The sequence below is a fragment of the Mesocricetus auratus genome, unplaced genomic scaffold (genome assembly GCF_017639785.1).
Source record: "Mesocricetus auratus isolate SY011 unplaced genomic scaffold, BCM_Maur_2.0 Super-Scaffold_15014, whole genome shotgun sequence".
NCBI classification, from domain to species: domain Eukaryota; kingdom Metazoa; phylum Chordata; class Mammalia; order Rodentia; family Cricetidae; genus Mesocricetus; species Mesocricetus auratus.
In genome coordinates this window covers 42,491,945-42,511,262 of record NW_024429186.1, presented here as the reverse complement: position 1 = coordinate 42,511,262, position 19,318 = coordinate 42,491,945, and the positions used below count along the sequence as shown (strand labels likewise).

General features: G+C 42.3%; 1 protein-coding gene across 8 annotated transcripts in view; it reads left to right on the top strand.

Annotated features, from left to right (window-relative positions):
• Syt16 (synaptotagmin 16) overlaps positions 1–19,318 on the top strand; it is a 243,825-nt gene that overhangs the window by 97,744 nt on the left and 126,763 nt on the right. For 4 of the 8 annotated variants that reach the window (XM_040742930.1, XM_040742928.1, XM_040742931.1 and 1 more), the window contains exon 2: positions 4,234–4,416. In XM_040742930.1, the coding sequence (XP_040598864.1) occupies positions 4,234–4,416 (183 nt within the window). Of the gene's footprint in view, positions 1–3,738; positions 3,823–4,233; positions 4,417–19,318 lie in introns of all 8 variants that reach the window. The other 4 variants (XM_040742924.1, XM_040742929.1, XM_040742926.1 and 1 more) reach the window with 2 other exon arrangements.

Below are 19,318 nucleotides of genomic sequence, written 5' to 3'. Positions count from 1 at the left end.
CCAGGTAGAAACATACATCTTTTCAACTTGGTGGTCCCAAATTAAACACACACACACACACACACACACACACACACACCAAAAACCATTTCACAGAAAGGAAAAGAATAATGGAATTAGCTCAAGAAATACAACTGATGAGCAAAGATATATGGGGAAAGAGGAATATGTAGTCTTCCCTTTCATTGAAGACAGATTCTTTTCTCATACAATATATCCTGATCACATTTTCCCCTCCCTGTACTCCCCTCAGTTTCTCCCCACATCCCCTCCTCAGATCTACTTTTTTTCTCTTAATAGAAAAGAACAGGCTTCTAAGAGATAAGAACAAAATACAACAAAATTAAATAAGATAAAACAAACCCCACTATATCAAAGTTGAGCAAGGCAAACCAACAGAAGGAAAAGGGCCCAAGAGAAAGCATAAAAATTAGAGACCCCACTCAAGTCACATACTCAAGAGTCCCAGTGGCTGGACTTTAGAAATATTATTTGAATGAGCATCCCAAATCGTAAGTTTCTGATCATCAGCAACTGAACAGAGACTCATGGAGCAGATGCCAGGAAAGGTCCCCGTCTGCTGCTGCATGTCCTAAAGAGACTGTCTTTGCATCTACCACTTTTCCTTCTTTTAGAACTACCCTGATAAGGAGTGGTGGCCATGCAAGATGGTGGCCATGACAGGCTCTGGAGTCCCTCAAAATATCTGGCTGTGGGAAGAGCTAGAAAAAGTTCAGAAAGGAGTAGACAAGGACACAGTTAGCTGGGGTCTACAGGACCGTGAAGATGTGACACTTAAAAGACAGACAAGAATGATCATTGGCTCTTCAAGAACAACTTAAGAAAAATGAAAATTATACTAGTCAGAGTATAAGCCACAGAATTTATGGAATTAATTTCTCTCTCTCTGAGAGAAAAAGTATATAAAGGGAATTTGCTAGAATATCTTACAGGCTGCCGTTCAGCTAATCCAACAATGGCCAGCTGTGAATGGGAAGTCCAAGACTGGGTATTCCAGCTGGTCTTTCCGTCTCTGCTGGAATCTCAAGGAAGAAGGCTCCAATGCCAGTGAAGGAATGGATGTGCTGGCAAGGTGAGGACCAGCAGGTTTCCCTCTTCCGTGTCCTTATATAGGCTTCCCGAAGAAAGTGTGGCCCAGATTAAAGGCGTGCCTTCCCACCTCAACATCTGGATTAAGGGTGTGCTTCATCCAGCCTCCAGATGCTGATCGAAAGCCGGTGTCTTGCAGCTTCAAACAGGGACCAAATGCCTGTTGTCTTCCTGACTGAAGATCTGGATCACAGGTGTGATGGGAGTGGTGGACCCAAGAACCATGGCAGTGTTGGCAAAAGTGGCACAGTTCTCACAGGATCAATGTCATCCTACAAGAGCACCGGTGTGTGGTGATGTCAAAGGATAAAACAACAACAAAACCCAAACAAACAACAAAGCAAAGCAAAATAAAACAACAACTACAAAATGGAGACGGGAGGGAAGGAATGGATATCTGTCTGTCTATCTGTCTGTCTGTCTGTCTGTCTGTCTGTCTGTCTATCCATCGAGAGTCTCACAAATACATTTCATCAGGGAAAGGTTCTTGCTGCCTCCCGGGTGATTAGGTTTAACCCCTGTACTCATATAATGAAGGAGGGAAATGATTCACACAGTTATCCTTTGACGTTCACACTTGCCCCTCCCTTGGCAAATATGCGTCTAATTGTACGTTTGCGGCATACACACAAAGTAAATGTAAATTTTAAAAAAGCCCTCTTTCCTTAAACATAAGATGCAAAATCGAAAACAGAAAAACAGCATTAAAGTATCACAGGAAACTGAGCAGTAGACTCTGGCTAGCACTTTGGTCTGGGAATGCCGGTAGGAAGCCCACCACGGGCTGGGGTAGCTGTTATCCGAGGAGGATAATCTTGGCAGGCCCTGTTCTGTAACACAAATGCACTACTACACGGAGAAACCTGGAGTGACCAGCGGTAGGCGGGGCCTTAAGGCAGGGGTGGTGCTGGGATTAGACTTCCGTCCTGCCGGAAATCACACGTAGTACCAGAGGTACCTGTAGTCCAGCTGGGCAATCCGAGCCATGCTCTACCAAGATCCGGGCAGAGTGCTGCTCGCTCTGATATGATTCTGGTGCGATTCTTGGATATTTACAGGGGTCAGCACATCACATCGAATGACTGCAGCTAGCTTTAGGCATGGTCCTGGGAGCTGCCGCCAGACCAGAGACAGCCGTACCACCAGTTACAAGACACTGAGGGTATAGCTGATGAAGATGTATGAAGATGTATGGTGGACCATCTTTGGAGACATGGTCCTCTCACTCCAGCGAGACATTTTTGGTGTGGATAAGAAAGGTGTATCTGTAAGGGTTATATTTCAATGTGCAGGAGCCAGTCAATGTCCTTGGAGGTCAGAGGAGGGTTTCAGATTTCCTGGATCCGGAACTACAGACAGAGGGCTGTCAGCTACTATGTGGGTGTTGGGAACTGAACCTGGGTCATCTGCAAGGCAGAGAAGTGTTCTAAACCGACGATCCATCTCTCTAGTCCTGGCTATATTTGTTTTTATTTGTTTATAACGTAGGAAATGGAAGTACAAAGAACTTACTAGATTGCCCCAAACCATATAGGTATAATAAGAAGAGCATACTTTCAGCTTTGGTACTGGGATTGCTGACAATGTGTGTGTGCATTTGTGCATGTACATGTGTGCGTGTGTACGTGTGTGTATTTGTGTGTGTGCATTTGTGTGTGTGTGTGTGTGTAAGTATGGGGGCAGAGGGTGATCTCAGGTATTGCACCATCTTCTTGAGACACAGTCTGTCTCTCAGAATCAATGGATCTCTTGTCTTCACCACCTAGAGGGCTGGGCTTATAGAAGTGTGCATGGCCTTGGCAGGCCTTTGTGCTTTATCAGCAAGCACTGTTATCTCAGAGGATGCCTAGAGAGCTTCTGGTCTCAGCTTATGCAGCATTTTTTTTTGAAACAGGGTTTCTCTGTGTAGCCCTGGCTGTCCTGGAACTCAATTTGCACACCAAGGCTGGCCTTCTTCCTGCCTCTTGCTTCCTGAGTGCTGGGACCAAAGGTGTGTGCCACTGCAGCCTGATTTATGCTGCCGTTCCAAAGAGCAGGTTTTAACACTAACCAGCTCAGTAGTGGGATAGATACCTTCTAAAGAGAGTGAGGGCAAGTAGGCAAAAAAACAAAAGCTTCCTTCTTCCACGTCTTAATGTGATCTGCCCCTAGAAGTTGAGGCCCTTATGTCGCTTATAGGAGTCTTCCCTGAGCTGGGTCTGCTGTCTCTTTGATGTGCACATAGCAGAATTACTAAATATCAGGGGCTGTTTACAGCATATGGAGTTATTGTCACCATCACATTGCATATTTGCAAAAGTGACTTTTCCTTCATTTGCCAACATTGATGGATGTATCCTTAAAACCTTTTTCAAGTTTTCTATGCTTCCAGCAGTTGTATTTTGTAGTAGCATGGGTTTATAGCACTGGACAACCATTTGTAGCTCAACTCATTTGAAGAATCTGTCTTCATGTTTGTGATAATGAATACCAGGCTCATGATAGTAGCAAGAAGATGTGGGGCATTCACCAGAGAAGACTGTTCAGACGTGTTTAAATCAATAGAAAGTCTCTATTAGCCAGCCAGAGACTACACTGGTGCTTGGTTTCCAGTGTAGCCCTGAGCCTTTCTCAGTGTGAGCTTTTTAGCAGGAAAACCATGTTCTGGAGCTACAATCTTCAATTAACAAGAACAATTAGCTGGAAGCAGAACTACAGAAGCCAAAAAGCAAGGTTAGTACATTTTGAGACTTTTCCCTGAACGATATGGATTTTCATGGATCAGGCCTTTGTGTTAGTTTTGGCAGGTGGTGTTGTCTACATGCTGAATTCTTCCATCACGGAGTCAGTTGTGCAAAGGTCTGGGGCCCTTTTACAAAGAGTGGTGTTCCATGTAGAAGAAGCCCCACATGCAAAGGCATGAGGGCTGTCATGTGAGAATTCTGCCTAGGGAGGTGAGCCCAGTCATAGTCCCTTCCTTTCCCTTTAGCACAGTTTGGGGATGTTGCCAAGAGACAGGCTGCAGAGAGTGTTTATCATTCAAATGAGTTTAAGTACCAAATCTATTCAGTTGTGAGAACCAAAAGTTGGGTCATTGTAATAGTGGTGACATTCTTTTTTTCTTCACTTGTGTTTTCTTGCCAGTCACTCCTGAAGCCATTGGGTTCCTGTCTGCCATAGGGGTCTTTGTTGTCCTTCTGGCTGTCCTTGCACTCTTCATCAACAAGAAGCTGTGCTTTGAAACCATAAGGAGCCATCCACAACGAGAACAAAGAGGGAAGAGGAAGCAGTCTTTGAGAGAAAAGACTGGGGGCCACACAGGACCAGGTAAGCACCACATTTTATGTTCTCCTGAGCTAAAAAGTGGCACTCTTTCCAAGGTGGCCCCATAGAATTCACAGCTGAGCTGGCCAGTAATAGCTGTGTTAGACATGATACATGGCGCCACAAAGGGTGCCTCAGCTCTTCCCAGTGTCCTTAGAGCTGATGGGGAAGGACCTGTCTCCACACTCCATCCTCTGTGCTCTTTAGATCCTTAGTTTGAAGAAGCCCTCCTCCCCAGCAATCCTGAAGGAGAAAAAGTGTATGTTGATTGACGAGAATCTGGACGTGTTTTACCTTCATGATGGAACAACATTGACTTGTTGCTGCGTTAGCTGTTTTTGAGATATTCAGTGTTTGAGAGCCGTTCCCACCCTGGAGCACAGTAGCCCCCTTTCCAGAGAGAAAATTTCAGTTTCCATATCTAACTCTATTTGATGAAGGAGAAGTCATATGAAGAGAAGACTTCTTTCTCTTGAAGGACTTACTCTTTCAGTTGTATAAGTACAGAATTTGGTGATGGAGGGCAGCATCATAGGGTCCAGGCTGTCACCAGGGAGATTAGACATGGGAAGGTTCTCTTGCACTTCATAGCCAGATTCTCATTCTCCTCCACATGCCCCTCAGGTTATGTTTTGACACCGGTCAAGGAGTTACTTTGTATGCTCTTTGGGGGGAAGATCTAAGGCTGTGAGAACACCCTCCAATTACAAGGAGTTGTGGACAAGACAGTACATTTGGTTTATTGACAGGGCAGCTTTTGTAGGCACAGACAGTTCAGCTTTATTGATAGTAGGGACATACCTTAGAAATTTAACCAGGCCAATTACCTATTGTTTCATGACAGATCACTCACAACTTAGTAACATATACATCTATCTAAACTTTTTGTAGTTTTGAAACCCAGGAGTGGTTTATTTAGTCGGGTGTTCCAGATGAGGGTCTCCTATGAGGCTGTAGGTAAGTCAGTGAGTAAAAACACTTCCAGAATGGCAGGGGGCTTAGTTCCAGTTTTGTGGATACCTCTAGGGCTTCTTGAATTTTCATATCCTAGCTTTCTGAGCTCAAGAGTCACAGAGAGTAAGGAGGAGCCACAGTTCCCTTTTGCAACCTCAAAGTCACACATTGTCACTTCTCTCCGCTCGTGTTTTTCACTGACTCCAGTCTTTCCCCGGGGACTGGAAATTAGGCTTCACTTTTGGAGGAAAGGAGTATCAAAGAGTGTGTGAGCATGTTTTAGTGTCACCGTGGAGTCAGTCATGGGGAAGGGTGCAGCGGTTGGCAGAGGATGGGTGCCACTGCCGTTGCCTTGCTCTTTTGAACTCCACTCATCTGACTCATCTTTAGAAAGCAGAACAGAATACTTTATGGAGCTTGTCACATAAACTCAGCCACTTGGGAATCCTTTAGCCACTGCTGTCCCAGGTGGGTCTAGGTTAAGGGAAGAAGAGCAGGGATGGCCATAGTCTGGTAAGGGGATGGGACTTCAGACTCATGCTTCTCTTTTGGATCTGACTGCCCCTCTGATGTGATCTTGGTGAATTAGGGAACCACTCTGACCTTCAGTCTTTTTTTTTTATCTGCATCAAATAAGTTGGAATTATTGGATCCCAGCAGGGTTGTCTTAGAACAAATGATTTATTTTGTAAGGGTTGGCATAGTATCTACCATGAAGGTCCTTGTGGAAATTTAACTACAGTTGTTGAGCAAACAAGCAAGCCTGATACCGATGCCATATGCCAGTACGTTGCGTTCTTTACTTCAGCTGGGAGGTTGAGGCTGGTGAGCTGTTCTCATTTACGATAATAATAACCAGGACTAAGGCTGGGGCTGCTTATAGCACCCCCTTTGTGTCTTGTTTCACTATTTTTTTTGTGAGTGTTTTAGGGACAATTCTAAATTATACTTGCAAAAAAGTTGAGATTTTAAGATCATGTTGGAACACTAAAAAGAAGGCACAAGGCACAAGGCACAAGACACTGAGAAGTTCTAGCCTCAGACTCAGAGCAGCATCACCAGGAGTAGCTTTCAAAAGATCCAAATTGGGAGCATCTTGGGGTGATGCCAAAAAGCAAACACTTCCTTTGATATCGCTTCTCTGAAAGAGTTCATTATCATGGATCTGAAGTCACGGAAAACACATTACTATTCCACATTTTACCTAACCTTTGATATTTTCTTTAATTGTCATCCCTAAAGCACTAAGTTCTCCATGAAGTTGAGATGTTCCTTACGTATTTTGACAAGGGTTGAGGAAGGAAGGCAGCCCTGTGTGGTGGAGAGAAGTGTGGGGCGGACACTTGGAGCTTCCTTTGCTGCTAATTGGCCACACAGTATTTTGGGAAACCCACTTTACCTCTCTGGGCTTTAAGTCCTCATTTGCAAATTGATAAGTCTGGACTAGTTTCACCCAGCTTTCATTCTGTGATCCCATTTGGCTCATAGGGTTACCATAGCAACCCTGTGGCTCTGTGAATGGAAGAGACCTAATAAGAAAGATTAAACATCAACTAGGCCATCTTACTCTTAGACTGTACTGTATGAAACAGGACTAAAAGGATGGCCTTAGCATCCACAACTAATTAACCAATTCTAATCCATGCAAGGGTTTGAAATAGGAAAGCAGTCTCTTAGCTCATTTGGTATTGTCAGAGATGAAGGAGCACTGGCTTGTTTTCTGCATCTACTGTGCAAAATAATTTGCCCGACAAACACCCTATCTTCATTTAGGCCATGCATTTTTCCATAGGTAGAGGTCTACACGAAACATCGTGCCTGGAATTTGAAAGGGGAAGATGTGGTGAGACGGTATCTTCCTAGTAACCTAGTAACCTAGCAGGCAGTAGCAGTGATAGCTGGTAGCTGACATTTATTTAGCGCTGCTATTGCCGTGGCCTGACCCAGTATTCCACACAAGTTAGGTGCTGTGTTGATCTTTGGTAGTGATTATTTTGGGGGGAAATATCACTTGGAACAAAGAAGGCATTCTTCAACTTTGAGATAGAAAATTGATTGAAAATAAAAATCCACAGTGAGGAGAGAGAGAGAGAGAGAGAGAGAGAGAGAGAGAGAGAGAGAGAGAGAGAGAGAGAGAGAGAGAGAGAATAAATTGATAAATGGATTTTATTTTGTTTCCCCTAAAACATCCCTTTTTTGACCCTTTTTTAAATTTCATTTTACATTCCAACCACATTTCTCCCTCCCACACATCCTCCCTCCCATCCCCCCTCACCTCCCTCTCAGCCCCCTACACCTCCCTCCCAGACCTCCTCACCTCCCTCCTGGCCCACCCACCATCCACTCCTTATCACGGGTAAGGGCTCTCATGAGGAGTCAACATAGTCTGGCACAATAGATTGGGGCAGGGCCAGGCATCAAGGCTGAGCATGGCATCCCACCATGGGGAGTTAAGCATTATTTTTTGAGACAAGGTCTTACACTGGCTTCAAACTTGCTGCATACCTGAGAATTATCTTTAATTTTTACTATTACAATTATTTATATTTTTTTGTGTGCACTCATGAATACCATAGATTTGTTTTTGTTTTTTCTTTGTGTGTGCTCATGAGTACCAACATATATGGAGATCGGAGAATGACTTCTAGAATGGTTCTAGCCTTTTGATGTGTGAGTTTTGGGGCTTCAACTCAGGTCATCAGGCTTGGCAATAAGCACCTTTTCCTGATGTGAGCCATCCCGCTGGCCTCCCAAGGATGGCCTTACACTTCTGATACTTGACCAGCCAAACTAACTACACCTGCAGCACTATGACCTTACAGTTCTCTCAAGGGATCTGCATTTTCCTTGTTAATTATGCTGTTCTTGCAGCCTGAATGACCAAAAAGAGGCACATGGGAACCTTCCAAGCACTGCTGTAAGACAGAGGTTGATTCCTCTCGTCGGGGGGTAGCTAGCAGGAATAAAGTATTGTGCTAAATCAGCTTCAGCCTGTGCTGCAATGTTCTCTGCATTAAAGGATCATTGGGAGTGAGGGTAGAACTCTCAAAGACCATATTCCTTATCCATAACGAAACTGACACAATCATACTCAGTGGGCAAGTTGAAAGTTTAGTTTCTTAATGCTGAACATGGGAAAGGGGCTCCAGAGAAAGGAGGATGGGAGATCCTTCTTAAGAATGAATAAGGAGACAGATTTTTTTAAATGTTTAAGCAAGCAGACACAGAGCTGATACTCAGCCGACAGGCTATGGCAGCTGGTACTCTGAAATGCAGTTGTTAAAAGGTTTTTCTCTCTAGTAGATGAATGGTTCCTTCTGAGCCTACCTCCACTTCCTCATCCTTATCTGCAACTGTGTGGTTATTTCCTAGTCTAACAGAGATCCCCTATTTACCCCAGCAATTGCTTTCATTTGGGCTATAATATAGATTCTATATATTTTTAATTGAATCTATACATTTAGGTTATAGTATGTTCAAGTACACATTTCCCATGATGTAGTTCAGTGATTAAGTCCTATTATCATCTATTTTCCCAGTGAAGAAGCTGTGGTTTACTATGATGAATGTTCATCCTAGGCCAATACTCAACCTTCCTAGTGTTTTGACCCTTTAATACATGTAGTTCCTCATGTCTGGTAACCCCAACCATAAAATTATTTCACTGCTACTTCATAACTGTAATTTTGCTACTGTTCTGAATCATATTGTAAATATCTGATATGCAACAGGTTGAGAGCCTCTGCCTTACACCATTCTTAATTTCTGTTTTTTTTTTACTTTTATCACCTTCATAATTCATCCCATTCCATCTTGCTTTTGCATAAAGATGGGTGTAATAGAAGTTGGATGTGCGGGTTGGGGTATGCTCCTTTTATGTGGTTGCTATTGGCAGATTGCTACATACTTGGTGTCTTAGTGGAAGTCATCCTGGTGCAATTCTGGATTTGACCCTGACTTGAAGTTAGGATGCACATAGGGCCACACTCAATCTGGGAAATCCAAGGAAGAGTCTGCTCCCTGCTCCTCTCCTTGTCTGGTGGCTGTCCATTGACCTTGGCATCCATTAGTTGTTCTTGAATCACTATATTCTCTGCTTCCAACTTCACATCACCTCTCTTTCCTATATTTCTTCTTCTTCTTTTTTTTTTTTTTGGTATTTACGAGACAGGGTTTCTCTGTATTGTTTTGGAGGCTTTCGTTCCAGCCTGGCCTCGAACTCACAGAGATCTGCCTGCCTCTGCCTCCCCAGTGCTGGGATTAAAGGTGTGCGCCACCACCGCCCGGCTCTTTCCTATATTTCTTTCCTAGTTTGTTGCTTGTCCTTGTATTTAGTCCTCACTAATCTAGGAAGCTTGTCTCATCTCAGACCATTAATTATACCGTCAGATACCCATGCCACCTTTTTTTTTTCAAATAAAGCAGCACACCCAGGTTCCGGGGTTATGGATGTGGCCATAACTTCTGGAGGACTACCTTTCAGGCTACTGTAAGGAGAGGATGACATCACCTGGGAATGTTGATTAAGTATGGAACACATGATCCTCTTTTCACCGTCCTCTAGTAATCACTTCCCCACATTCCCCAGGCAGGGTGAGGGAGGTTTTACAAAGACATAGAACTGTCACCTGTCAAACATTTATGATATAGATGATGGTTAGGTATCAGAGATGCAACTCCTCTTGGTCAAGCTGAGCTATGCTGGATTTCATTCCTCAAAAACATTTACAAAAGCTATTACTCAATGCCTACTGCAAATTAATTAAGAATAGGGAATGACAGTATCAGGGTAATTCTTTAAATTCTCTAAAAAGAATTCCAGATGATTTAAAGATGTTGGGGTGAGGTGGGGCACCCTGATGAAAGGAGTGAAGATGAACACCCCTCACGGTATCTGTGGGGGCCTTTGGTCTTACTGCATCTGTTCCACCTTAGACAGAGAGCGGGTTTTGTTCCCTCACATTTTCCTTACCTGCATATCATGACTCCTTACACAAAAACTTGGTTCATGGATTTAAATAATGAGTATTTGTGAATATTCGAGATTATTGTATTATAGATGTCTTAGTTAGGGCTTCTATTGCTGTGAAGAGACACCATGATCACAACAACTCTTATAAAGGAAAACATTAGATTGTGGGTGGCTTATAGTTCAGCGTTGTAGTCCATTATTGTTACGGTGGGAAGCATGGCAGCATGCAGGCAGACATGGTGCTGGAGAAGGAACTGAAAGTTCTACATCCCAATTGGCAGGAAGCAGGAAGATAATGCCATGCTGGGCCTGGCTTGAACATCTGAGACCTCAAAGCCCAACCCCAGTGACACACTTCTTCCTACAATGCCACACCTGTTCCAACAAGGCCACACCTCCCAATAGTGCCAGTATCTGAGTCTACGGGACCATTTTCATTTAAACTACCACATTCACTCCCTGGCTTCCATAGGTTATAGCTATGTCATAATGCAAAATGCATTTAGTCCAACTTCAACTGTCTCCATAATCTACAGTAGTCTTAAGCTTGTTTAAATGTCTAAAGTTCAAAATCTCTTATGAGACTTATGCAATCTCTTAACTATAATCTATTGTAAAATCAGAGTGAAAAATCAGGTCACATACTTCCAATGTACAATTACACAGGATATACATTACCACTCCAAAATGTAGGGAAGGGGGCATAGTGAGGAAATACTGGACCAAAGCAAGACCAAACACCAGCCAGATAAACTCCAAACCCTGCATCTCCGTGTTGGATGTCAAAGTGTACATCACATCTCCAACTCCTGTCAGATTTGTTGGCTGCAACATACTTCTCTCTCTTGCACTGGTTCTGCTCCCTGTTAGCAGTTCTTCTTGGCAGATGTCCCATGACTCTGGCATTTTGAGGTCTCTAAGACAATCCAGGCTTCACCTTCTGAGTTTTACACACTAGCCTCTCTGAGCCTCCATGCAGGGATACTCCTGATACATGTCTGGTCTTAGCAGCTTTCCTTAGTCATGGAGGCAAATTCCACAACCCCTTTCTTGTATCCTTGACTCTAAAGCCAGAACCACATGGCCAAGGCTGCCAAGTTCTGCTGCTTGCTGGGGCTGGAACATGGCCCCTCATTCAATTACATCTTCACCAGCATTCTGGTTTTGATGGTTTTCTTTACTGCCTAAGGTTGCTGTCCTGAAACTTGATCTGTAGATTAGGCTGGCCTCAAATGCAAGAGATCTGCCTGCCTCTGCCTTCAGAGTGCTAGGATTAGAGGTGTATACTACCACACCAGCTCTAAGCTTTTCTTTAATTCCTTTTCACAAGTTAGAATCTTAGCTGGGTAGGACCTTGCCCTGGGGTCACCACTCCCTTCACTTCATTTAACATCAAGATTTTCTTTAATCTGTTTATGTCATTGAACACAGGATTTAGCTCCATTCCACTTCCTGGTGCTGCCCCCCTTTCTCTTCAGATTTTACATTTTGTAACTTCCTTGCTCAGCCTGTTCCTTTTCATTATAGATTTGTGTTAAGTGTGGTAACTAAAAGCCGCACGCCACAGTCCATACTAGGTTGCTTTGAAATCTCGCAAATACAATCCAAAACTCTTCAATTTAGCCCCAGACAGATTTTTTTTGACAAGGGCAGAAAGCAGCCATATTCTTTACCAAGATATCCCAAGAATAGTCTCTAGGCCACATGCTAACATTTTCTTCTTCTCCAAAACCTCTTGAGCCAGACCCCCATAGTCCATCAAATCACACTCATCACCACTGTCTTCCATGATCCTACTGGTATGGCTCATTAAGCCTCATTTTAATAATTCAACTGCTTTTCTAATCAAAACCCCCAAAGTCCACATTATTTGAAACAACAGTATAGTCAAGTCTATTACAGCAATACCCCAGTCCCTGGTACCGAGTTCTGTCTTAGGATTTCTATCACCGTGAAGAGACAACATGACCACAACAACTCTTTTTTTTAATTCAGAATTTTAATTCTTATTTTACATATCAATCCCAGTTCCCTCTCCTTCCCATCCTCCCATACTCTCCAATGAACCCCCATTCTACCCCCCTTCACTCCCTAGGGAGGGTGAGGCCTTCCATGAGGTATCATTAAACTCTGTCAAGTCATTTGGGACAGGGCCTAGGCCTTCCCTTGTGTATCTAGGCTAAGAGAGTATACCTCCATGGGAAATGGGCTTCTGAAGTTGGGCACTAGGGGTGCATCCTTATTCCACTGCCAGAGGCCCCATAGACTGCCCAGTGCTCCTAGATGACACCCATGTTCAGGGGGCCTGGTTTGGTCCTATGTTGGTTCCCAGCTATCAGACTGGGGTCCATGAGCTCCCACTTGCTCAGGTCAGGTGTTTCTGTTGGTTTTCCCAGTGAGGTCTTGACCCCTTTGTTCGTCACTCCTCCTTCTCTGAAACTGGATTCCAGGAGTTTGGCTCAGTGCTTGGCGGTGGATCTCTGCTTCTGCTTCTTCCATCAGCTGCTGGATAAAGGGTCTAGGATGGCACTTAGGGTAGAGAAAATATTTAATTGGGGGTGGCTTATAGTTCAGAGGTTTAGTCCATTATTATCATGGCAGGAAGCATGGTAGCATACAGGTGAACATGGTTCTGGAGAAGGAGCTTAGAGTTCTATACCAGATCCACTGGCAACAGGAAGAGAATGAGACTCACTGGGTCTGGCTTGAGCATCTGAGACCTCAAAGCCTACCCCCAGTGACATACTTCCTCCAACAATGCCACTCATACTCCAACAAGACCCCTTCCCAATGGTGCTGCTCCTTATAAGCCTATGGTCATTTTCACTGAACCACAAAAGATATATATACACACACACACACACACACACATATATATATATATATATGTATATATATATATTTGTGATTCTGAGACTTACAAGATTTCAGTAAACTTGTCCAAAACCTAAAAGTGTGGCTGGTTCTGCTATGTATTTACTAGTGTTATAATATTTATTTTAACAACACTGTCTTATTTTATGCCAAAATAACAAAAGTCAGTGAAAAATTTTGTGGAATGATGTGAATTAAGATATGAGATATGTATGAGAATAAAAGCACATAGATGTATTCCTGGATTAGTAGAGTATGCCTATAATTCTAGCACTTTTGAGGCTGAGGCATGAAGGTTGGGAGTTTAAGGCAAGCCTAGGATTCACTGCCAGATTCTATCTCAGAAAACTAAAAAACAAAGCAAGGAATCAAAGGAAATAAGATGATTTAGTTATATAGTATAGTGACCAATATATATTCATGGTTTTACTTTTTCTTTCAGCCTTTTGAGATGAAGAGGGACATGCAGACATGTGCCCATCTAACTGTCATCCACTTTCTCACATTTCAGGTTTTTAGTATAGTTGGTGAGTTAAATATGCTCATGGAGCAGTGTTTATGGATAATGTAAAGCATAATTCATACTCAACTTGCTGGAGTGGTTTTTTGATATTGTAGTTTGAGTACCAGCATCGACATTTTCAGGTTTCTTTTGGGATATCCTACTCAGATGAATTTTAAATAAATATAATATTATATAACCTCCAGAGGCCCAATATTGTTCTAAGAAGACGATTAAAAGCTACACATCCCACTGAGATACTTTTTTTTTTAAATCACAAAATTTAGGATTACACTGTAATTAAAAATTATAGGTCGGATAATCTTTTGAAAGTTGACATCTTCTCCTTCCCTAAACACTTTTCTTTCTTTGTTCTGAAGCATGACCCACCCCTTTCATAGTTCTTGTGTAACTCTTCCCCCACTAGACATAACTAAAATAAGACCTGATTTGTTAGCAAGTTAAGCTGCATGGTATTTTCTCTCCTGATTTCATCACCTTGGTTTACAGAATCTGCACATCTATCTTTGAAATGCCTTTTTTTTTCTGGACTGGAAATTTCATATGCCTCAACCAAATACAGGAGATGCAAAACACTTGAGAATTCTTTAACTGTAAAAGATATAGCAAAGCTTGCATTTCTTTGTAATGACCAGTGACTTTTTGGGTGACCTTGATTGAGACACAATCTATTGTGAATTGGTTTTGGTTTTGTACTATGGAAAATTACCTAAACTTGCAGTAACTCAGATGGTTCCATCATAGTCTGACTAATTGAACCCTGTTTGTTTGGTGAGTGAAATCCCAGGGAGTCAGTTGATGGTTGCTGCTTTGAGAATACGCATTTCTGCATGCATCAGTATTTATTGGGACTCTGTGTCCTGCTCCATGCTGTGCGAAGTGCTGGAAGTAAAGTGGCACAGACGAGTAGTGTAGCCATTAATCTCTTGAAAATTACGTTCTTTTAGTGAACACAGGTAAAACTAAAGAGGCAAATAATTGACATAATTATAGGTTATTACAAATGGTATAAGCACATAAAATAAAGACTAATTGATGATACAGGGAGATTCACATTAAATGGGATTGTAAATATACTTTTTATTACTGGATAGAATAACTGAATAGTTTGAGTGGGCCATTGTGTGTGTGTGTCCGTCCGTCCGTCCGTCCGTCCGTCCGTCTGTCTGGGAGGTAGAAGAGAGTGTCAGTTAGTGAATTATGTGGCTAAGGAACCTGGCAAGTTTTGGGTCTGCAGGGTGGGCTTGTCGACTGGAGACCAAGCAAAGATTCAGTGTTGCAGTCCTGTCAGAAGTGTGTCTGATGGCAGAATTCCTCTTTCTCCAGGTCTTAGTTTAGTTCAAGGCTTAGTGTTCAGATTTGGCTTACCACACTAGAAGAAAATCTTCATTGTACAAAGTTCACCACCTTAAATGCCAGTCTCACACAAAGAGCACCCTTCAGAAACATCCAGAATGATCTTTGACCAGCATGTTAGCATAGTGGCCCAGTTAACTTGATGCATACAATTAACCTTGACAGGAACTTATCTTCTATCTCTGTGTTTCTGTTCTTATTTCCTTCAGTGAATTGTGGTAGAGAGGTTGGGGAAAGGTTGTCACTAAAAACCTTTATTAGGAAAATGTTCAATCATACAAGAAAGTAGGGAAAGAATGGTGTAATGAACCCATGTGCCCATCATCCACTGTTATCACTTTGTAACAAGATGATTCATTTCTGAATTATACCCTCTTGTCTCAAGTTCTTTGTCTTTTTCTCAAGAGGTGATGTTCCCTTAAACTCGCTATTAAGCTTAACTAAACAACTGTCTCCCTTCTTGCAACTCAGAAAGCAGGCTGTAGTCTCCTGGCCAAGAATTTCATTTAGTCCATGAACTTGTTATCCAGTCAGCTGAATGTGAAGATGAAAGCATCAAATGGGGAGGCTGGGAGGAATGGTGAAAGCCTTGACAGATCTGGGCACACTCACAGTTGAGCAGCTCTGCTTCTCAATTATTTACATAAGCAAGCATGGTGAGTTACCTTAGAAACAGATTCTTCTTGTGGCATTTGAGCTTCCTCTCTGATGCAGGCTATTAATAAAAGCAAGCTCGAAGCTCTTTATAAGCATGGATCACTGCTGGAAATGTTTAGCGCCTAAGTATGAGAGCTTCCTAAAACACACATCATGGTTTCAAAAGCTGCAGATTTCCTCTGTGATTTTTTCACATTTCCAATAACTGTATAACATATGCACGCATGTGTCTGACATACAGAATTCCATCTTATTTTTAGCAGAAACCCTGGAGCCTTTTCTGTTTTGAAAATGGCCATGGCATGGAGTTTCACTATGGAGAGTTCTAGACAGCTCTTCCTAAGCCTCAATTGTCTGCCTGGGCTCACCCAGTAGTGTCTGTGACTTAGCATCAGTCTTACAGTTGTCCTCCACAGGATGAGTGGGGTGGGGGTGAGGGTTATGGAGTGCTCCATCACACATATTTTTGCTGGAGCTAGTGAAGGGATTTCACCTACTTTCTGGATAGCTTTGAGAGCTTTTTGGTGTATTGAAGAAGTACATACTATTTTAATCATAGGGGAACAAAGTTATCATAAATGAAAAGCTTCACTTGCATATATCAAATAGCAGTACTATTTGAACCGTTGTTTCCTCCTTGGCATTTCCAGAGAAAATTTTCCAGGTTACAGGCAGTCTAGAGGAGACTACAAGGCAGTGCTAGTTACATTTGACACAGGATTTTGGATCTTTTGTGCTTTTGTCAGCCAGACAGTAGTGCTCATGTGTATTTTAGAGAGACATATGCTTTCAATCTTTTAAAAAATCATTTATGGGTAGGCGGCAAGGAAAAGGAGTTATTGTTTGAGCAGAATAGAGTTAGTAGCACAGATTACTGCTCCAGCATAGAGGTGGATGTCTGGGAACCATACACTTCACTAGCTGTTTGAGCAATCAGTTTTAAAGAGATTATTGAAGTAACTGGTTTAAAGTCTCGTCACTTACTTAGCATGGCAGGTTAAACTAAATGAAAGGACCTGTCTATAGTTACTTCTTAAAATATTTACATTCTCCTTAAACATGACTAAGGAGCAGAGGCCTTCTTTATAAAAGCTCTCATTATAATGGAAATCCTGGGATTCCAGGTTTGATGGTTGAAGTTTAGTGACAAGATGACAGATGCTGTTTGAAGTACGTGCATTTAGGAATTCCAAAAGCATTTTAAATCTTAACTTTCTTACAGTTTCTCCATTCGGGATCCTCTAAATAGTTCTTAATACTTAGAAGCAATTAATGTAAGTGGCAGAGAATATTCTTATTTGCTTAAAACCTTCTTGTACTGGTTTCTCCCTAGCAAAGTCTTGAGAGAACATCACTTCATTGCTGTTAAGTCCATAGAAGTGAAGGACATTTTATAGAAGAATGGTGGGAGGAACCTACTCTTAACATATGAGCACTTTGAATGTTTCAATTTTGTTATCACATTTGTGTGTGTGTGTGCATATGTGTATGTGTAGGTGTGTGCATGTGTGTATGTGTGTGTGCCTGTGTGTGTAGGTGTGTGTGTATGTGTTTGCATGTGTGTGTGTGTGCACGCGCATGTGTGTGCATGTGCACACATTTGCACCAGCATATGTGTAGGCATATAATGATATGTTGTGGGAGTTGGCTCACTCTTCGTCAGCCATTTGGATCTGGGCACTGTGCTCATGTTTCCAGGCTTGTTAGGAAGAACTTTTACCCACAAAATCTGACTGACCCTGAGATTTTTAAAAAAATCACCATGAAGCAAAATCCAAATTGAAACCTTGCAAACCATATCACAGAAGTTCTGGTGGCATCTAAGGGTTTTGCACTGACTTCTAAAAAAATTAGGCACCATATACTTTATATTTTTTATTACATTTATTTATTTGTGTGTGTGCATGCCCATATGTGACAGTATGTATGTGCCTGCATGTGCACATGAGTGTGTGTACATGTGCATATGTATAATTCAGAGGACAACATGTGGGTCCTAGGGATTGAGTCTAGGTCTTCAGGCTTAGCATCAGGCCTACCTGCTGAGCCGTCTGGCCTGCCCTTCCCTAGACTCTTCATTACAAAGTTCTTCATTCTCCATTTTGGGTTTGTAAAGGCCATTCTTTATTGCTGATGTTACTTAATTACTTCTAATGATTAAAAAGAAAGCCCTAAACACACACACAGACACTCAGACACACAGACACACAGACACACACACAGCTAACATAGAGGACAATGATTAGTTAACTAGGTTTGAGCTATTCCATATTTATTTACACAAATGAAAATAAAACTTCTAGCCAGCTGGAGAAAAACAATTGTGTGTGTTCTTTGGAATGAGTCTCACCAGCAGGAAGCTCTTGTTTTAAGTTAGTCTTTGATCTTCCTAAGTCTCTCCTTTCCCTCTGTTCTCTAGACAGTAATGCCTATGCCAGCTGCACTTCCTGCCTTTTGCTCTAGTTCAGAACCCTTTACAATGCTTGCACGTGCTATTTCTCCTGTACTTTGCCTTTGCATTTAAGTTCCTAACTCTTGTTAGTCTTGGGAGCCTTTTAGGGAAATAATTTAATTTAAATTAGAATTTTCCCAAGGAAGCTGAGCCTAGCCAAAAATACATATATTCGGTGTGAGAGTTTGTTCAGGATGGAGGCTAACAGGGAACACCCTTTTCAAGTGATGGGGATTTCTGCTCATTACCTGTTCCTTTGCCGTACTCAGGGAACACTAGAATTCTCTTTGGAACGAGATGCTGTTGGTAGTTTTGCCTGCAGACTGTCCTGCCTCCCAGGAGGCAGGCGTGAGTCCTAGCTGAATGTGAGTGGGACCATCTGAATGGAAGATCATAGAGGTGTTTAGTGTCTTCAGCAAGCAGTATTTGATGCCTTTTTGTGAGGAAGAGAGGGAAAAGACAATAGGCCGGCATAGTGGGATTAAGACAGGGATATAATTAGCATTTTGTTTTAGCTGAATAGATGTAGTGATTATACATGTATGTACATATTGCTTTGAAATAGGTCATATGCATGTAGTTACTTAAGAGACAGTTGGCTCCAGTGTCATACTCAGAAAACAGTGCTTCACAGTTCTCATGTGGAATTCTCTGCAAGAGGCGAGGGGGATGTAAAAGCAGTGCTTCCAAATGTTCTTTGGGGCCACCTTGTCTGAGCAGACCCGAGGGACATTGTGTAGCCCCTGCCTAGCCTACTTCTGTTTGTAACCACAAAGATCCCATTAAAGCTGATGATTCTGATGGGGTCTCGGGGGAATCTGATTACTAATGCTTGGCAGACACAAAAGCATTGACATTGTCATGTTATTAGCGTCACTATCCTAAGAGCCCAGTCATCAAGGACGCCAGGAGACCGAATCTTCATAACCGCTAATGAAGGAGATAAAATGTGTAGCAATAGTCATGTTTGTAAAGACCGAGTTTACTGAAAGCTTGCATAAACAACCAAAAGGAAACCATAGGAAAAACAACTGACACTTGTAAGCATTGATTTAGCTTGGGGGTTTCAGTTGATGTCCTCATTCACAGACACGAGGGGGTTCCAGGATGAATGAGA